A 16146-nucleotide genomic window follows, 5' to 3' on the forward strand; every position below is an offset into this window, starting at 1 on the left:
CAGCTGACCTTTCAGTTGAAAAACAATCTCCTGTTGAGCGAAAATGACATTATTTTACCAGTCTCCAGCGTTACTTTACTGGTGAAGTTTCTTCCTGATTTGGTGCTTCTTGTTAGGTTTTTGTAATGAAACTAATTATGAAGAGAGAAATGAAACAACAGATAAAAGGATATCAACCCCAGTTTCAGTTGAGTTGTAAGTGGCTCGACTACACATATCATGTTACATTTGGTTAAAGTGAATAATAATTGGTTTAGGATAGAGGAAGCCTTTATATCATAGAGACAGGTCCTCAAAGGCTGCGATGATATATAGTTCATGTTGTCGAATGTGACCTGAAACTGTTCACTTTTCATACATGACATGAACAACCAAACAGCTGGCTACATATGCTTCATGATGTCATTTTTCACCCTCGCGTCGTGTTTTCAGGCATAATTCTAAATTCTAATTGTCCTCATCGCACCAGCACAGCCAGTGCCATCTTGTCAACATCAAAGGCATCATCAGCGCCCCCCTACCCCAGGAATAAACACGTTGACATTCTGCGGATGCAGTCAACTGTCTGTGGCTGCATTCGATGCTCGCAGCGATAACGCGCATAATTAAAAGCCAGAAAATACCCGAATTGATTCCGGTAAATTAAACGTGCAGAATGTGCTGTGCTAAAACGATACCTTGTAAGTCTCTTCTGGCTCAAATTGAGCGATCGCAAACATATTGGTTGCACAATTAGTGTAATCTTGCGGGGCCAGGTCCCCTTGTCAGAATCATTTCATGCCATGTGCATTTGTTATGAAGAGGGGTGATGAAGTTGTGAGCGGACAATATCTTGTTTCATGTTGGATTCAGTTTGTTTCCTGGCACATATAACCCACTATGCTGAATCTTGCACTGAGACGATTTCAGCCTGGCATAGAGAATGTGATGGACATCTTTCTTGTTGTCTTCGTTTTCCTATATTTTCTGTTGGGAGGGTTTATGGCATGCCACTACTGGGCAAAACTTGAGGTCATTGGCGTATCCCGCAGCTGAGGAGGGGGAAGGTACCATGAGAAAAACTGGGTTCAAAATAAACTTCTGTTCGTTCTGGCCCTCAGGTCCTCAGAGGAACATAGACAATGCCCTTTTTTCTTTTCAAACAAATATTTCACAAAAATCTTATTTTTCGTATATTTCAGATGGTCTTGATACGACGTCCATGGTCAAGATATCAGTGGAGGATGTCAACGATAATCGGCCAGTCTTCTATCCGAGTCAATACAGCGTTAATCTTGGGACCAACAGCCAATCAGGGAAGGAGGTGGTCGCCGTACGCGCTACTGATCCCGACTCGAAACAATATGGCGTCATTACGTATAGGATTGTCTCAGGGAACACGAATATTTTCACCATTGATCCAGGCACTGGTATGTTTATCTTTAAGTTTCTCCTTTTAGTTTACATTTGAGTTTATGTTGATGTTTATGCTGTGCAAAAGGTCAAAAATAAAAGTCTGTCATTTTGAAGCCGGTCTCCTCATTACTGCTCTATCACTTATTGTCGGTTTCTTCCTTCCTCAGGTGTGATCAAACTCCTGGCCTCGCCCGGCAACCAAGCTCGAGTCTACCAGCTACGCATCTCGGCTACAGATGGTGGCGCCCTCACATCCATCGTGAATGCCATCGTCGATATCAGCGTGATTGATCCGTCCCAACAACCACCTGTGTTCAAGACTGCTTTGTACCGTTTCCAAGTGAACGAAGCCGCCCAGATCAACGATCCGGTTGGAACTGTCCGCGCGGACCAATCTTCAGGTGGGTGAAGAGAATTTTCAAAGAGGCTCCCCTAGTGTTGTAATTTGTGAACTTGGGCAGATATTCTTGTCTTACCTGACAAAAATTGAGGAAATTTTGTTGAACTGGTCTGTTTTATCAACATTTCTTCAAGATTTCTCGCCCAAACTTTACTTTTTCTAAAAGGATGGGTAGTACAGTGTCTGCTAAAGTCAGGATATTGGAAAAAATGACAAGAATATACTCCAAAACTGAGAAAATATCGGAAAAAATACTCAAATATCCAGTTGGGATGATAATTGGATATTTCTCAGGTTAGCAGTTCTGCAAAACTTTACTTGAGTATAACTGTGACGTGGTAATTGCTCTTCCAGGGAGTGGTGCTATTTCGTACTCCATTGAGGCAGGCGACCCTGAGGATTACTTCCGCATTGATTCGAGCTCCGGTGACATCAAGATCAAACGGTCTCTGGACCACGAGATACATCCGTACGTCCTGCTCAGCATCCAGGCTCAAAGCGGCAATCCACCGTCCTATGGCAAAGCACAGGTAAGAAATTTATCATATTCATGTTTTCACATTCTTAGTACAGTTGGAATCCCCCTTAAAAGGGTTTTGCAATTTCAATTTGGCCAAAATTTTAGTCAAAATTTCAACTGAGTGGTAACTGAGTAAAATGTTCTTGATGTCATTCGACTCATCATCTTCCATTTCTGTGTTCTTCAAGGTCAACGTCACTGTCCTTGATGTGAATGACAACAAACCTCAGTTTGCCATCAGTAGAATCGAAATTCCCGTCAAGGAGAATGTGAAATCGACCGTGGCCATTTACCAGGCGTACGCCATCGATAAGGATAGTGGCGATAAGGGCAAGGTGCGATATAATTTGAAAGTCAACCCGGATGGTGTGTTCAAAATCGACGCAGTCACCGGCGAAGTTACCGTCCAAAAGCCCATGGATTACGAGACAAAGAAGAAGTACACGTTGGTAGTCCGCGCGCGTGATCTCGGGTCACAGCCCCAGGAGGCGGACATGACACTTGTCATCAATGTCCAGGATGTTAACGATAATAAACCACTTTTCACGGAGCAGGACTACAGGGTGGTTCTGAATGAAAACACACCAGTGAACACAAAGTTTAAACAGCTCAATACCACAGATCGCGACACAGGAAATAACGCAAGGATCATTTACCGGCTTGCGGAAACGAATCAGAAGTTTGGCATCTTCCCCGAGAACGGGTTTCTCTACGTGAAGCAGGCTTTAGATCGCGAGGATCAGAATCAGTACGTTTTGTCGGTTATCGCGGTCGATAATGGTTCGCCACAACTCTCGGCGTACACAACCGTAACCATCGATCTCATCGACGTGAATGACAACACACCGGTCTTTGACAACAAGCGGTACGACTTCAGTGTGAACGAAAACAGCCCTCAAGGTGCCGAGGTCGGGACAGTCATTGCCAAAGATGCTGATTCAGGACAAAACGCAGACATACGCTACACGTTTGTAGGCTCAAGCCAAAAATTCACCATCGATAGTAAAAGTGGCAAAATCACAACAAAGAACGCCCTCGATCGCGAAGCCCAGGAACTATTCTCTGTGACTGTTGTCGCCCGGGATCGAGGAGATCCGATTCTCAGCTCGTCGGTTGATGTACGCATCGTTGTTAACGATGTCAATGATAACAGTCCATCATTCGTACGGAGTGGAAACTACGTTGTTGGAGTCTGGGAGAATCGGCCGAAGGGAACGACGGTCATACAAGTGACGGCCACGGATGTGGACAAAGGAGCCAATGGGAGAGTGTCCTACTATCTTCGTAAGTCTTTTATTATCATAATATCTTTAAATCTAACAGGGAACTTTAATGGCTAGAGTTTGTATTGTACAGGCTCTTGAACCAGGTAATTTCGAAAAATTTGGGAAATAGTAATCTGATTCTGCTGGACTTGAAGGTCTCATGACCAGTGTGGTGCAGACACCAACTTCTGCTTGCAGGCAAATCTTTTCCTGGACCCTGATCCCAATTGTTCAAAACTAGCTTTTTCACTAACGCTGGCGTTACCCTCACTTGGCGTTAAGTCTTTACTGAAGGAGGTGACACCAAGTTCACTCAAAGCCGAAGGTGTCTGTCAATGTTGATGTAAGCCAATGGGTCACTCCAATCAAACTGCAACAATCGGTTCCATAAGATATGTTCCGTTCTCTCTGCAGGAGACTCCAGTTCCATTCCCTTCGTCATCGATGATCAAACCGGTTGGATCACCACCCGCGAGGAACTCGATCATGAGAAGCGCTCTAAGTATGTCCTGACAGTCGTGGCCAGAGATAGCGGGAATCCTCGGCGTGAGTCCACGAGGACTGTAGAAGTTAATGTTCTTGACGACAATGATGACGGCCCAGCCTTCCCGTCACCCGAGATGACATTCCAAGTTGTGGAAAACGTCCCAGAAGGCACCAACGTTGGGAAAGTCATAGCCCGAGATGGGGACTCCGGTGAAAATGGCCGTGTGACGTATTATATTGTTGGCGGGAACATCATGGGGATTTTCGGTATCAATATGTCGGATGGGCAGATTTATACGGTGCGGAATCTGGATTATGAGGCACGCTCGTCCCATTTGCTGTCGATTAAGGCTAAAGACAACAGTCTTTTGAATCCGAAGAGTAGCATCATGACAGTGCGAATCGTTGTCCTGGACTTGAATGATAACGCACCGATCTTCAGCGCTGATTATGTCACCATAACGGTGCCAGAAAACTCACCTCCTGGACGCAGTATCTGGACATTCAGCGCATCAGATCGTGACTCTGGTATCAATGGGACTGTGCGTTATCGTATAAAGAGCATGTCCCCTGACGGTGACTATTTCACCATTGATGCTGTCAGTGGAGAACTGAAAACGAAATCCAAACTTGACCATGAACAGCTGAAAGAGATGTCTATCATCATCGAAGCGAGCGATCAAGGCCCGCAGGCGACGCGTCATGTGACGGCTATCACGGTCCGCGTCCTCATCCAGGATTTGAACGACAACAAACCCGTGTTTCTCTCCAAGGACGTTGTTCACGTGATGGAGGACGAACCTGTTGGATTCCCGATGTTACACGTGTTGGCATCTGACATCGACTCTGGCGAGAATGGCCGTGTCACGTACAGCATCGTCAAGGGCAACGAGGATGGACATTTTGCTCTTCAAGAAACAACAGGTTGGTAGACGAAATATTAGGCTAATTAGTATAATTGGAGTAGAATCTGGGAGAGCTTGAACTCATTGACAATATATTGATTCCTCTTGATATGAAACATAAGAATTTTCTTGAAAATCATCTATGAAATATGTGTCTCGTCCTTCCAGGCCTCCTGACCATCGCCAGAGCACTTGACCACGAAACCAAGCAACAATTCCAGCTGAACATCACGGCGTCCGACCACGGCCACCAACCGAACGTCGTCTGGCAGACACTGGTTGTGAATCTTGAAGATGTCAACGACAACCCGCCTCATTTCCAGCATTCCATCTATTATGCCAACGTCTCGGAGAATGCGAATCCGAATCGGTACATCGTGACGATTCATGCCACAGATAATGATACTGGTAGGAGCAGTTTAATGTACTTCTCTTGTTGGTACACTTGACCTAGCAGGGTTAACATTCGCAGGATTCTAACCTAGTGTGAAAGATGAAGTCCTCTGCTCAAATCAAATCTTTTGATGAATTTGCCAATTGGTATGTCAGATAGCTGCTTATAGGAAAACCTTTATCACTTACTTTATTTCCAGGCACCAATGCGGAGCTTTTCTACCTCATCCCCAGTGGGATTGCTGAAAACAAGTTTGCAGTCAACAATCAGACTGGTGTAGTCACGACCGCCAAGGTCCTTGACCGTGAGGAGCTCAGTTCGTACATCATAACAGGTATGTAGTCGGGCAAGTCACTTATCTTCTATTTCTTCTACATGTGCTCTTGTGTCCATTCGTTGGTGCCACTTCGTAAAGCAACCTGCAGACAGCGGTTTAAATCGTTGTGTCCTGTTATCATGACCTCAGGAGGAGGAGACCGATGACCTAGGGGGTAATCCTACGCTGTCGAAGAGAGTCGATCTGTCAGGTGAGTGTACCGGGACTGATCGGGGAATCTAACCCGGGACCTCAGAGGTACCAGGTGCTGATGTTTACCCTGCCCCACACTGACTGCCAGAAATCATTTAATGATGACAAATCTCTCTATTTGTAGCGTATGTGCGAGATGGAGCCTTCCCGGCAAAGTATGACACAACGACTCTCATGCTCAATGTCCTGGATATGAACGACAACAAACCGGTCTTCCAAACCAGTTCGTACGTACTCCGCGTCCCAGAAGGCAAAGCATTTGTCGGCATTCATACGGTAGCGGCCGTGGACATGGACACTGGCAAGAACGGTCAAGTGAGATACTCAATAACTGGTGAGTGTGAACATTTACTGAGCTTAGCGTCATTTCATGTTTCAAGTCCGAGTCCAATGTCTGATTCTAGTTATTATTATTGATATTCCTGTTGTTTACAGCGGGCAACAACGACAACAAGTTCATTCTCGACGCCGTCACCGGGGTGCTGTCCTGCTCTGCGCTGGATCGTGAGACCGTTGCCTCCTATAACCTGACCATCACCGCTAAAGACAACAGTGATAACCCCATGTCAAGCACGTCGCAAATCATCGTCCAAGTTCTCGACCAAAATGACAACAGTCCTCAATTCAGCCAGACGAGTTATACCAAAGTTTTACCAGAGAACGTTGCGCTTGGTGCACCGGTCTTGACGGTATCAGCGTCCGATCGTGACGAAGCAGAGAATGCCAAAGTGACGTATTCATTGGGGAATGATACAGACGGCATGTTCACCATTGATAGTGAGTCTGGTGTCATCAAGACGACTGGGTAGGTGTTCTCTTATTCAACGCTATTTGGGTCGTAATTGTCACCTTCGAAAAATGACTAAAGGTTCTGTAGCAGATTACAAAACTTTGTTAGGACAATAAGTTCTAGCAGGTTTACACTGTATTCACTTAATGGCAACAAAAATATTGTAGAAAACGATATTGAAGTGAATTTGCTGCAAGGATAAGTTGATAAATGATCAAGTCAACAATTGAATCAATTTCTTATCTTTCTTGCATCGTTTTTCCAGTCTCTTTGACCGAGAGAAGAGAGACAGGTTCTCCTTTGTTGTCATGGCGACTGACGGAGGCCTCTATGGTCCCAGAAATAGCACCGTCAGTGTTGATGTGACGATATCTGATGTCAATGATAACCCGCCCGTGTTCGAAAAGGTACCATACACAGCCAATATTCTGCAGAGTCAGCCGGTGGGCAGGTCCATACTACAGGTGAGCATGGTGATCTCAGACCTTTTTCATTATAATCTGTTCATGTGACAATACTGTGATGTGTGCTCTGGTCAGACCATCCAATCACTTCTTCCCTTAGGGGTACCCATGATCTGATGGTGAGTTCAGTGCTGGCCCTCACTTAAGTGTGCAACACTCTCTAATATCTTCTCTTCGTCTTTCCTTGCAGGTTAAGGCCACTGACCCAGACGTCGGCAGCAACGCAGTCATCATGTACAGCTTATCCACGTCGACATCGTACTTCAGCCTCGATCCATCCTCCGGCGTAATCAAGACCACACGTGCCCTGGATAACTCGGCAATCAGTTTCCACACCCTGACGATTGTTGCGCGGGACGGGGGCAACCCACAACTCTCCTCCCAAGGAATGGTAGAGATCCGTGTCGGGAGCCCCTCAGGACCAACCGTTCGTTTCGAGAACTCGGTTTATAATACGAGTATTAACGAGGGATCACCACAATGGACGACGGTCAAAAAGGTGACGGCAAACTATGTCAGTGGATCTGGCGGGACGATCAGTTACACCATAGCCAGCGGTAATGAGGACAATGCCTTCATGATAACGACAAATGGTAAGCCGACATCTTTGAAGAACGATTCTCTTCAGTCGTTCATTGGCGTAGCTGTTGGATGTCTTTAGCAATATAGCAATATTGATACATGAATAGATTCCTTTTACAGGTGGATTTGCTACGTGTAAGGTAAATTTGTACAATTATAGCCTTGGTACAATTATGGCCCACATTATAAAATCTAATTCATGCCTGAAAATGGAATAACCTTTTCATATGCCTGCATATTCTTTATGGTTTCAGGTTTGATTGAAGTGCGCGACCCAAGGAAGCTTGATTTTGAAACTCGGCCCTTGATCCGTCTAACAGTCATGGCGGAGGGTGGCGGTGTCTATGGATACGCGACGGTCTGGGTGCAGTTAAAGGATCAGAATGACAACGCGCCGAAGTTTACCCAGGAGCGCTATGTTGGTGCTGTGAGGGAAGGGGGAAGTCGGGGGATGTACGTCACACAAGTCTCGGCCATGGACCCCGACCAGAACAGCAACGGAGAAATCCACTATTCAATCATCATGGGCAACGAGGATAATGCTTTTACCCTTCAATCGAAATTCAGCGGGATCGTCAAGACGAATATTGTCCTCGATCGTGAGGTCCATAAAACGTACAGGTTGGAGATTGAGGCGGTGGACATGGGAAGCCCACAGCTTTCCAGCACTTGTACGCTCAAGATCACCGTCATTGACCTGAACGACAACAGTCCCTTCTTCCCACTTCCTGCTGCTGTTAACATACACGAAGGTAAGCTGTCTGTTCACAGACTCGATTAAAAAAACACAAAATCAGAGAGTGTTCCCTTGAGAGACCAGAGTTTTGACCTAAGTATACATACTATCTGCTCATCAAACAACTTGAAAGGAAATTTGAATGTTCGCTTTGGAATCTGAGCCAAGTGATTGGTGTGATATGAAGCTACAGATCTCCAGTGCAAAGAATTCAGCATGTTTTATTAATTATTGATGATTTTTCACTTTTATAACTCCAGGCATGAGAGTTGGCACAGTGGTGACCACCATCACTGCTAACGATGTCGACGCTAACCCGACCATCATTTACAACTTTGCCTCCAAAGGGAACCCAGGCGCCATGTTTAGCATCGACAGATTCAGCGGCCGTATCACCTTGGCCAAGCCGCTTGACCATGAGAAAGAAACACAGTATCAGCTCCGGTTAGAAGCATCGGATCAGAAGCATGTAGCGCAGACAGAGGTCGATATCAACGTCATAGATGATAATGATAATTCACCAATCTTTGCAGAGGAGACGTACGAGGTATGTATTGTCATTTTCCTATCAGGGGTTGGTGCTCAAATTTGATGATTCTTGACCTTTTGGGAACATTTCTGTGTCTGAATAATGCCCCTTATCCTTAGAGTTTGTTCATGATTGTTCCAATTTCTGTTGACAGGTTTTCCTAAATGAGTTGACCAGGCCCGGCTATGCTGTTCTGACTGTTAATGCCACAGACAAGGACTCAGGCAAGAATGCCGAGATAGTCTATGGAATGGGGCTCCCAGTGGACGGATACGTCATCGACAAGACAACAGGTTAGTTGCTAGGAAACACAGCAAATAACTCTCCTCAAAGGTCTCTTTAAGATGTTGTAATCACCATAGAAACTCTGTATTACGAACCCTCCTCAGATTTTTGAGTTTCCTGCTTATTTCGTTTGGATTACGATTTCTTTTCGCCCATCTGACCAAAACCAAATCTTTGCAGGGACTATTTTCACCAACAAGACAGTGAAATTCAACCCAGCGATGCCAACCATTCAGCTTGTTGTGACGGCCACTGACCGTGGCGTACCACCTAGGACCGCCATTGTCGCCGTACGCATTCAGATCATCGATGTCAACGACCACGCACCAGTCTTCACCAAGTCGGTTTATACGTATGTACCAAAATCATTCTTAACTCTTCTGACCTCTCTTAGATGTTCAATACAAGTTGACTTGCTTCAGTCCGTGCAAGCTTGAATAACATTTCACCTGAAATTTGCAAGGGATGTGTATGGCTGTTGATTTCTTCAATTCAAGTTTGGATCATTTTGAGGTCGGCCTTTACCAGTTCTTACCACGCCACTTTGGGCAATAACCGTGCTTGTCTATTTCTGAGTTCCACCAGAAATCTTCACAGACAGCGTGAGCCACAGCATTGAAATTTCTGGCAAGAAATTCATGAGTAACTGTCTGATGGAGATATTGCTTTCTCTTTCAGTGTCCATCTCAAGGAAGATGTTGCCGAGGGTACCCCTGTGGTCACTGTCATCGCAAACGACGGTGACAGCTCACGCAATAACAAGAAGGTCGATTACACGATCCTGACGGGCAACCAGGATATGAAGTTCAAAATGGTCAGCAACACCGGGGAAATCTTCTTGACGGGCAAGCTGGACAGAGAAACCGTTTCGACGTATAACTTCACGATCCGCGGCAGGGATCACGGCACGCCTTCCATGGAGTCCACAACAATTGTCAGGATTATTATCGACGATGTGAACGATTGGGCACCCGAGTTTACGAAATCAGAATATTACGTTGATTTGAATGAGAGCGTCACACTTAAAACATCTGTCGTGCAGATATCGGCATCTGATCGAGATATTGGAGAGAATGCTGTAATCGAGTACGCCATCACGTCCGGAAACGATGATCTGTCGTTTAAGATTGATCGTTTGACGGGTTGGATTACTGTTGAGAAGCCTCTGGATTATGAGACGAAGACAGAACATCGTCTTATCGTACAAGCGATGGATTGTACCATGTGTACCAATGAGAATCGTTTGGCTAATTATACAACAGTGGTAATTAACATCACAGATATTAACGACCATAAACCAACATTCCCAATCATGATGTACCTGGAGTCTGTTCCAGAAAATTCCGTAGTCGGAACGTCCGTCTTCACAGCACACGCCAAGGATCAGGATGGCAACATCTTTGGAAAATTGAAGTACGAAATTTTGGAGGCGACTAATTTATTCAAAATTAACAAAGACACAGGACTTGTTACGACCAATGCTGTCTTTGATTATGAAACAAAAACAAACTATCGCTTCAAGATTCGTGCCTCTGACATTGGAGGCAACGCTGCCACGATAGCTGTTCTTGTCAATGTGGAGAGTGTGGATGAATATGTGCCCAGGTTTCTACAGACAACCTATAGCTTCTCTGTACGTGGGAACGCCGTGGTGGGTGACGTCGTCGGCCAGGTTCAAGCCCAGGATGACGACGGAGGTGAAGATGGCCGACTCGTTTACTCCTTCAGCGAAAGTAACGATTACTTCACGATAAACAGTACGACGGGCGTGGTGTATGTTAAAAGATCTTTCAATGATGCAAGAAGGAGGAAGCGATGGGTTAATCGCTACACAGATCAGGTGATTCTAAGGCGGGCAAAACGGGCTTTAGAGGCCGATTCAGTGCAGTTGAAGATTCGTGCAAGTTCTGGCAAACCGGATTCCAAGAGTGTCGAGGTTAAGGCAGAAGTTGCGGTCAACCGTACCTGTGCTGGCTGCGGTGTGGTGGCGCCAGTCACATCCGGTCTCAAGGGTCCCGCGTTAGTTTTGGCGATCGTCTTTGCAATTGTTGGCGTGATTCTTGTCGTCATCACGGCTTTGTTATGTTTTCGTGGCAGGAGAGCCAAGCGCCGTCCCCCGCCTCCGAGATCTCACCATGATACTAGTTTTGATCCCGTTCACGTTCATGGCATCCTAATGTCACCTGACCAGCCACCGTTAGTGGCACGTGAGGATAGTGGTCCACCTCAGTACAATGACATCCACCATTACAGCATTAGCAATGCTAACTGTACAACCTCGGAGCTATCCGACCAATCGCACTCCGCGTCAAGTGGACGAGGTTCAGTCGAGGACAATGAGGATGACGATGAGGAAATCCGTAAAATTAATTCTGGTCCTCTGAATCAATCCCAGAACATGCTTCGGAAAGGAATGCCAGATTCTGGTATTCAGAATGACGATGACAATATCTCAGAACATTCCGTCCGAAATCATAAGGATTATTTGGCAAAATTAGGTATCGATGTGTCGAAGATTAAAGCTGATCCCAAACCTGCAGGGTTAACCCATTCTGTGGAGAGCATTCACCAGTTCAGTGAGGAGGGTGGAGGAGAAGGTGATGGTTTGGACATTGGAAATATCATTTATCAGAAACTCGGTGAAATGGATAGCTCAGACGATCTGTCGTCGATGATGACGGGATCAGCAGAGTTGATTTTCGATGATAGTGCGGACCCTGCACACGCTGGTTCTCTCTCGAGTGTGATCAATTCAGAAGAGGAATTCAGCGGTTCTTACAACTGGGATTATTTACTCGACTGGGGACCGCAGTATCAGCCATTAGCTGACGTATTCACGGAGATCGCTCGTCTAAAAGACGAGAACATCCAACCTAAAAAACAACCAGTGACTCAAATTGTGCCACTGCGGCCGTCGCAGGGGTCGAATTCAGGACTTAATAAAGTGAAGCTTTACCCGCCTCCGATGATCACTGATATGCCCCCTCTACCTGGCTTGTCATCCTCAATCCCTTCCAAACCCTCCTCCACTCATTCTAGTCAAAGTAACTCCACAGTGTCACAACAAAACACTCTCCCTCAAAGGTCAAACAAGAACAGTGCTCCGCCCAATCATGCGGCACCGCCGATTCCCTTTTCGCCGCGGTCACCGATTACCCATGATTCATCATTCCAATCGCACGCGTATACGCCGTCCTTCACTCCATCCCTTTCTCCGCTTGGCATGCGGGCGCCCGCCATTCCCGGCTACAATATGTCACAACGCGGTGCTCCCTCAAACAGTTCAGGACACTCCAGTACTCACAGCGCACCTAATCGCACTCGATCAAATAATTCATTATCACATTTATCCGGCTCGGAACAGGAATTTCGTATTTGAGCCTTGGATGTCCATATCTACATTGCGGATTAAAACATTTCGGTTGAAAGCGATTGGATTATTGTGGATATGATGATTGGCGTGGTATATTTGATGTGAATATTTATATTTTTATAACTCGATAAGTTTCAGAGACGTATTGTGTTAGAAGATGGAGAATTTTCCAATTCTTCAGCCACTTTTGGGCATTTTTTAAAGATGTTCACAAAATTCCATTGGCAGCCATTATGTGTACATTTTGAGGTGTATATTTTGTGAGGTCGAATTGAGTAAGATAGGGACGTTCATAAAGTGCAAATGAAAGAAGTTCCCATTGTTAAATCATGTTGAACCCTTAGTCCCAGTTTCCATGATTGATCAGAATTCTGGGGCAGAAAGTACTTCAGAGTGAAAGGTTGTTTTGTAAGGGATTTCGCACTGGGTCTGTACATATCTCAAGAACTTGGAAGTTCAAGGAGGTAATTGTTAAATTTGCACTAAATGAAGAACAAATTTTAGACCTTATTTGAGGGAAAGTGGTACATTTATAGTCCCTACAGTGTTAAAATGAGCTGATGGAACACATCAGTGTACATTGAGGCTATAATTGTACTGGGGCAATGATTGTACCACCTTACTTTACATTTGCACTTTATAAATATTCTTTTTTATTAACATAGGAGAGAAAACCAGGCGCAGTGATCTAGAGCCTGGTATTCGTGACTGAACAGTTCAAGTTCTGAAAGTGTGTCTTATAACCTCTTCTACAAGGCTTAAAGCTGCTATACATCTAGTGTCAGATCATAATTTCCTCCAGGAAAGATTGTTTGCAGTGTCAAACACTGAAAGAAGTGGAACACTGCTAACATTGAATCATTTGGTCAGGCTTTTCGAGACATTATTGCCCGATATTCCTGGAGGAGACGTGAATAACGTGTTGTGCATTCTACGAGTTGATATGTCTAGTTTATGAATATCGTTACCATAAGTTGTGGATATATTTCATGAAAGAGCTTCGTGCTACAACATATCTTTCAAAACTACTTAGGGCAACCTTTCCCCTCTTTCAAATTCTAGCAACAAACAGTTACCGGTATCTAGTGAACAGAATGCATGTGCACTTTCACATTATACATTGGAACAGTTTATTTACATTATGCTGAGGCACTTGGACAAAACCAGCGCTGAATAAAGCAAAACATATCATGACCAAATCAGGTCCATGCGGTCGACGAAGATGTTGTATTCTTTTGAGAACATTTTCTTATTTTCACAATCTTCAGTAAAACTTTTTGTACTGGGCAGTTTTATTATTCATATTTGTCTGCTTGGGGTGAGTTTGTTATGGCCAAACTATTCGATTGTGTGAGATATGTTTTTATCAGATATTCATTTTAACCAAAACCATGTTTTATCCAGGACGTTGACTATCTCATGCTATATCATGTGTAATGTGCATATCAAGTGCATGTACTCTAGTTTCACAAATATAAGACTGCTTCATAAAGTGCTCGGCTTGGTTCCCATTGCTCCTGGGCTCCATATTTCACAGGGTTTGATATAAAAGTAGGCACACTGCGTCGACACAATAAGTCAGTTGGGGGGTGGCCGCCTGGACAAAAGGCCTACTTTACATTTTTTTCACTGGCTTAATAGAATCGACACAGTATGTGTTTTGTAAATCAACATTGCAAGCTATTTGTAACTTTGTATAAAGATGGCGCTGCATAGCAGTGCATTGAGACATATCTTTTGAATCTACCGGTAGATGAGAAGTCATGAAGACTTATTCTTATGAGATGAGTGTATCAATATCCAGCCAGAATATCAGTGTCACGACAAGAGGATCAGATTTTTCTCTCTCTATTGAGAGATTTTTAAAGGTTTGAAATTTTATATCTTTTAGACTCTTACATTTCTTATGTTACATAGATTTGGTAAATTACAACTACTGAGGGATCACACTACTTAAAATCAAGTCTGTATTTCTCAGGTTGCGCAAGAGACTGACTTACAGGTACTATAAACTATAAACCATGAAATTTCATGGAATGCAAAATTTCGTTAATTTTTCCAATCAAACTTATTTCTTTCTTGAAATTTTGGAAAATATAATGCCCACTTAAATTTGGCAGTTTACACTACTTATATTTTGATGCATTCAATTTGATTCTCTTTTCGGGACACCCTGTGTATGAAATATTTCAGAATCTTTATGCGTATGAACTGTATAGATGCAATGAGGTTTCTATCAAGACTGCTGTACATTTATATTGAAGTGAACTACACCAAATTTGGGGTTTGCGTGTCTGAACCCAGGTTCAGAATTTCATTCATGTTGGGATGGGATCTTTGAAGATGGGGTCATACGCTTGTTGCTGATTGCAATCTGGAGCTTCCTGTCATTCACGGGTAGGAACCAATGTAACACCATTACTGTGTTTTGAATTTTGAAGTCAATTTCTGTAAATTTCAACTTGAGAAATGTTTGTCCCTGCTGACTGACGTTGCCTGGTGGCTATGCTCATACGAGGAGTCGACAGGGGTGCCCATTCTCAACACTGTGGTAAGATGAGGAACTTTATAAGATGGCAGCAGTAATTAGTGGTCGAGTCCATGTCCATTTCATCCACAAGGGTCTGTGTCTGGTTTGACTGATAACTACTGCTGCCACCTTTTGGTTCCATATAAAGTCTCTCATTGGCAGCGGATGTTGATGTGGATTGATCTCCTACCCTCTTCAGGGAGTCTGGAACCAACAATGCAATAATCATGTGCAGTTAAAGATGATGAATGCGATGTTTTTATACGTGTAGGATGATAAATATTAATAATTTGTAAATATATCTTTTGATATGGAAACTTTAGAGTAGATCTCTCTTGATTGCCAAAAGAAACGTACAGTGTAAATATCTTGAAGAAAAAATGAAAAAATAAATTTGATACAATTAAGAATTTCTTTGTTAACTAAGTTTGTTGTTGTGTATGCAGTGGTGGAAGAGGTTACAACCATGTGCCTTCAGTACTGGATGAAATGTGTCACAGACGGCCATAGGCAAGTCTCCAACATATTCCCCATGGCATTCAAACCCTACCCAAGTCTGGGTAGGGATGGGGTCCCTACCCAAGTTAGAGACGCTGTTCCTGTAGTATTGGACGAGACATGAGAAACAAACTTATTGTGCTGCTCCCAAACCCTACCCAAATCTGGGTATGGATGGGGTCCCTAACCAAGTTAGTGTGGCGATGAGATACAATCCTGTCCCTTTAGTATTGGGGGAGACATGTCGCAGATGGTCAGAGCCCATCTCACTCCAACGAAGGAGCGTACACGATACAACCCTGTCCATGAGTGCTACTTTGTATGATCCTTCTTCTCTTTATGAGATGAGACACTTATGGAATCGTCAGACAGGGTAAGAGCTGTCTCCACTGTTCTGATTCTGATGCACTACTGGAGCTAACAGAGTTCAACTTCATGTTGTCCTTGTTCTCTTTACGAGGAATG

The 16146-nt window shown here is 44.3% G+C and overlaps 1 protein-coding gene across 1 annotated transcript in view; it reads left to right on the top strand.

Annotated features, from left to right (window-relative positions):
- Positions 1–15570, top strand: part of LOC135493911 (protein dachsous-like) — a 45774-nt gene extending 30204 nt beyond the window's left edge. The window contains exons 3-18 of the mRNA XM_064781560.1: positions 1182–1409; positions 1563–1796; positions 2150–2325; positions 2504–3599; positions 3995–4990; positions 5140–5379; positions 5565–5699; positions 6019–6228; positions 6330–6699; positions 6950–7148; positions 7339–7741; positions 7985–8482; positions 8727–9013; positions 9150–9288; positions 9461–9632; positions 9959–15570. Coding sequence (XP_064637630.1) covers positions 1182–1409; positions 1563–1796; positions 2150–2325; positions 2504–3599; positions 3995–4990; positions 5140–5379; positions 5565–5699; positions 6019–6228; positions 6330–6699; positions 6950–7148; positions 7339–7741; positions 7985–8482; positions 8727–9013; positions 9150–9288; positions 9461–9632; positions 9959–12659 — 8084 coding nt within the window. The 3' untranslated portion in view covers positions 12660–15570. The remainder of the gene's footprint in view (positions 1–1181; positions 1410–1562; positions 1797–2149; positions 2326–2503; positions 3600–3994; positions 4991–5139; positions 5380–5564; positions 5700–6018; positions 6229–6329; positions 6700–6949; positions 7149–7338; positions 7742–7984; positions 8483–8726; positions 9014–9149; positions 9289–9460; positions 9633–9958) is intronic.
- Positions 15571–16146: the final 576 nt, after the last annotated feature.

Source organism: Lineus longissimus, chromosome 9 (assembly GCF_910592395.1).
Source record: "Lineus longissimus chromosome 9, tnLinLong1.2, whole genome shotgun sequence".
In the NCBI taxonomy this organism is placed as follows: Eukaryota; Metazoa; Nemertea; class Pilidiophora; order Heteronemertea; family Lineidae; genus Lineus; species Lineus longissimus.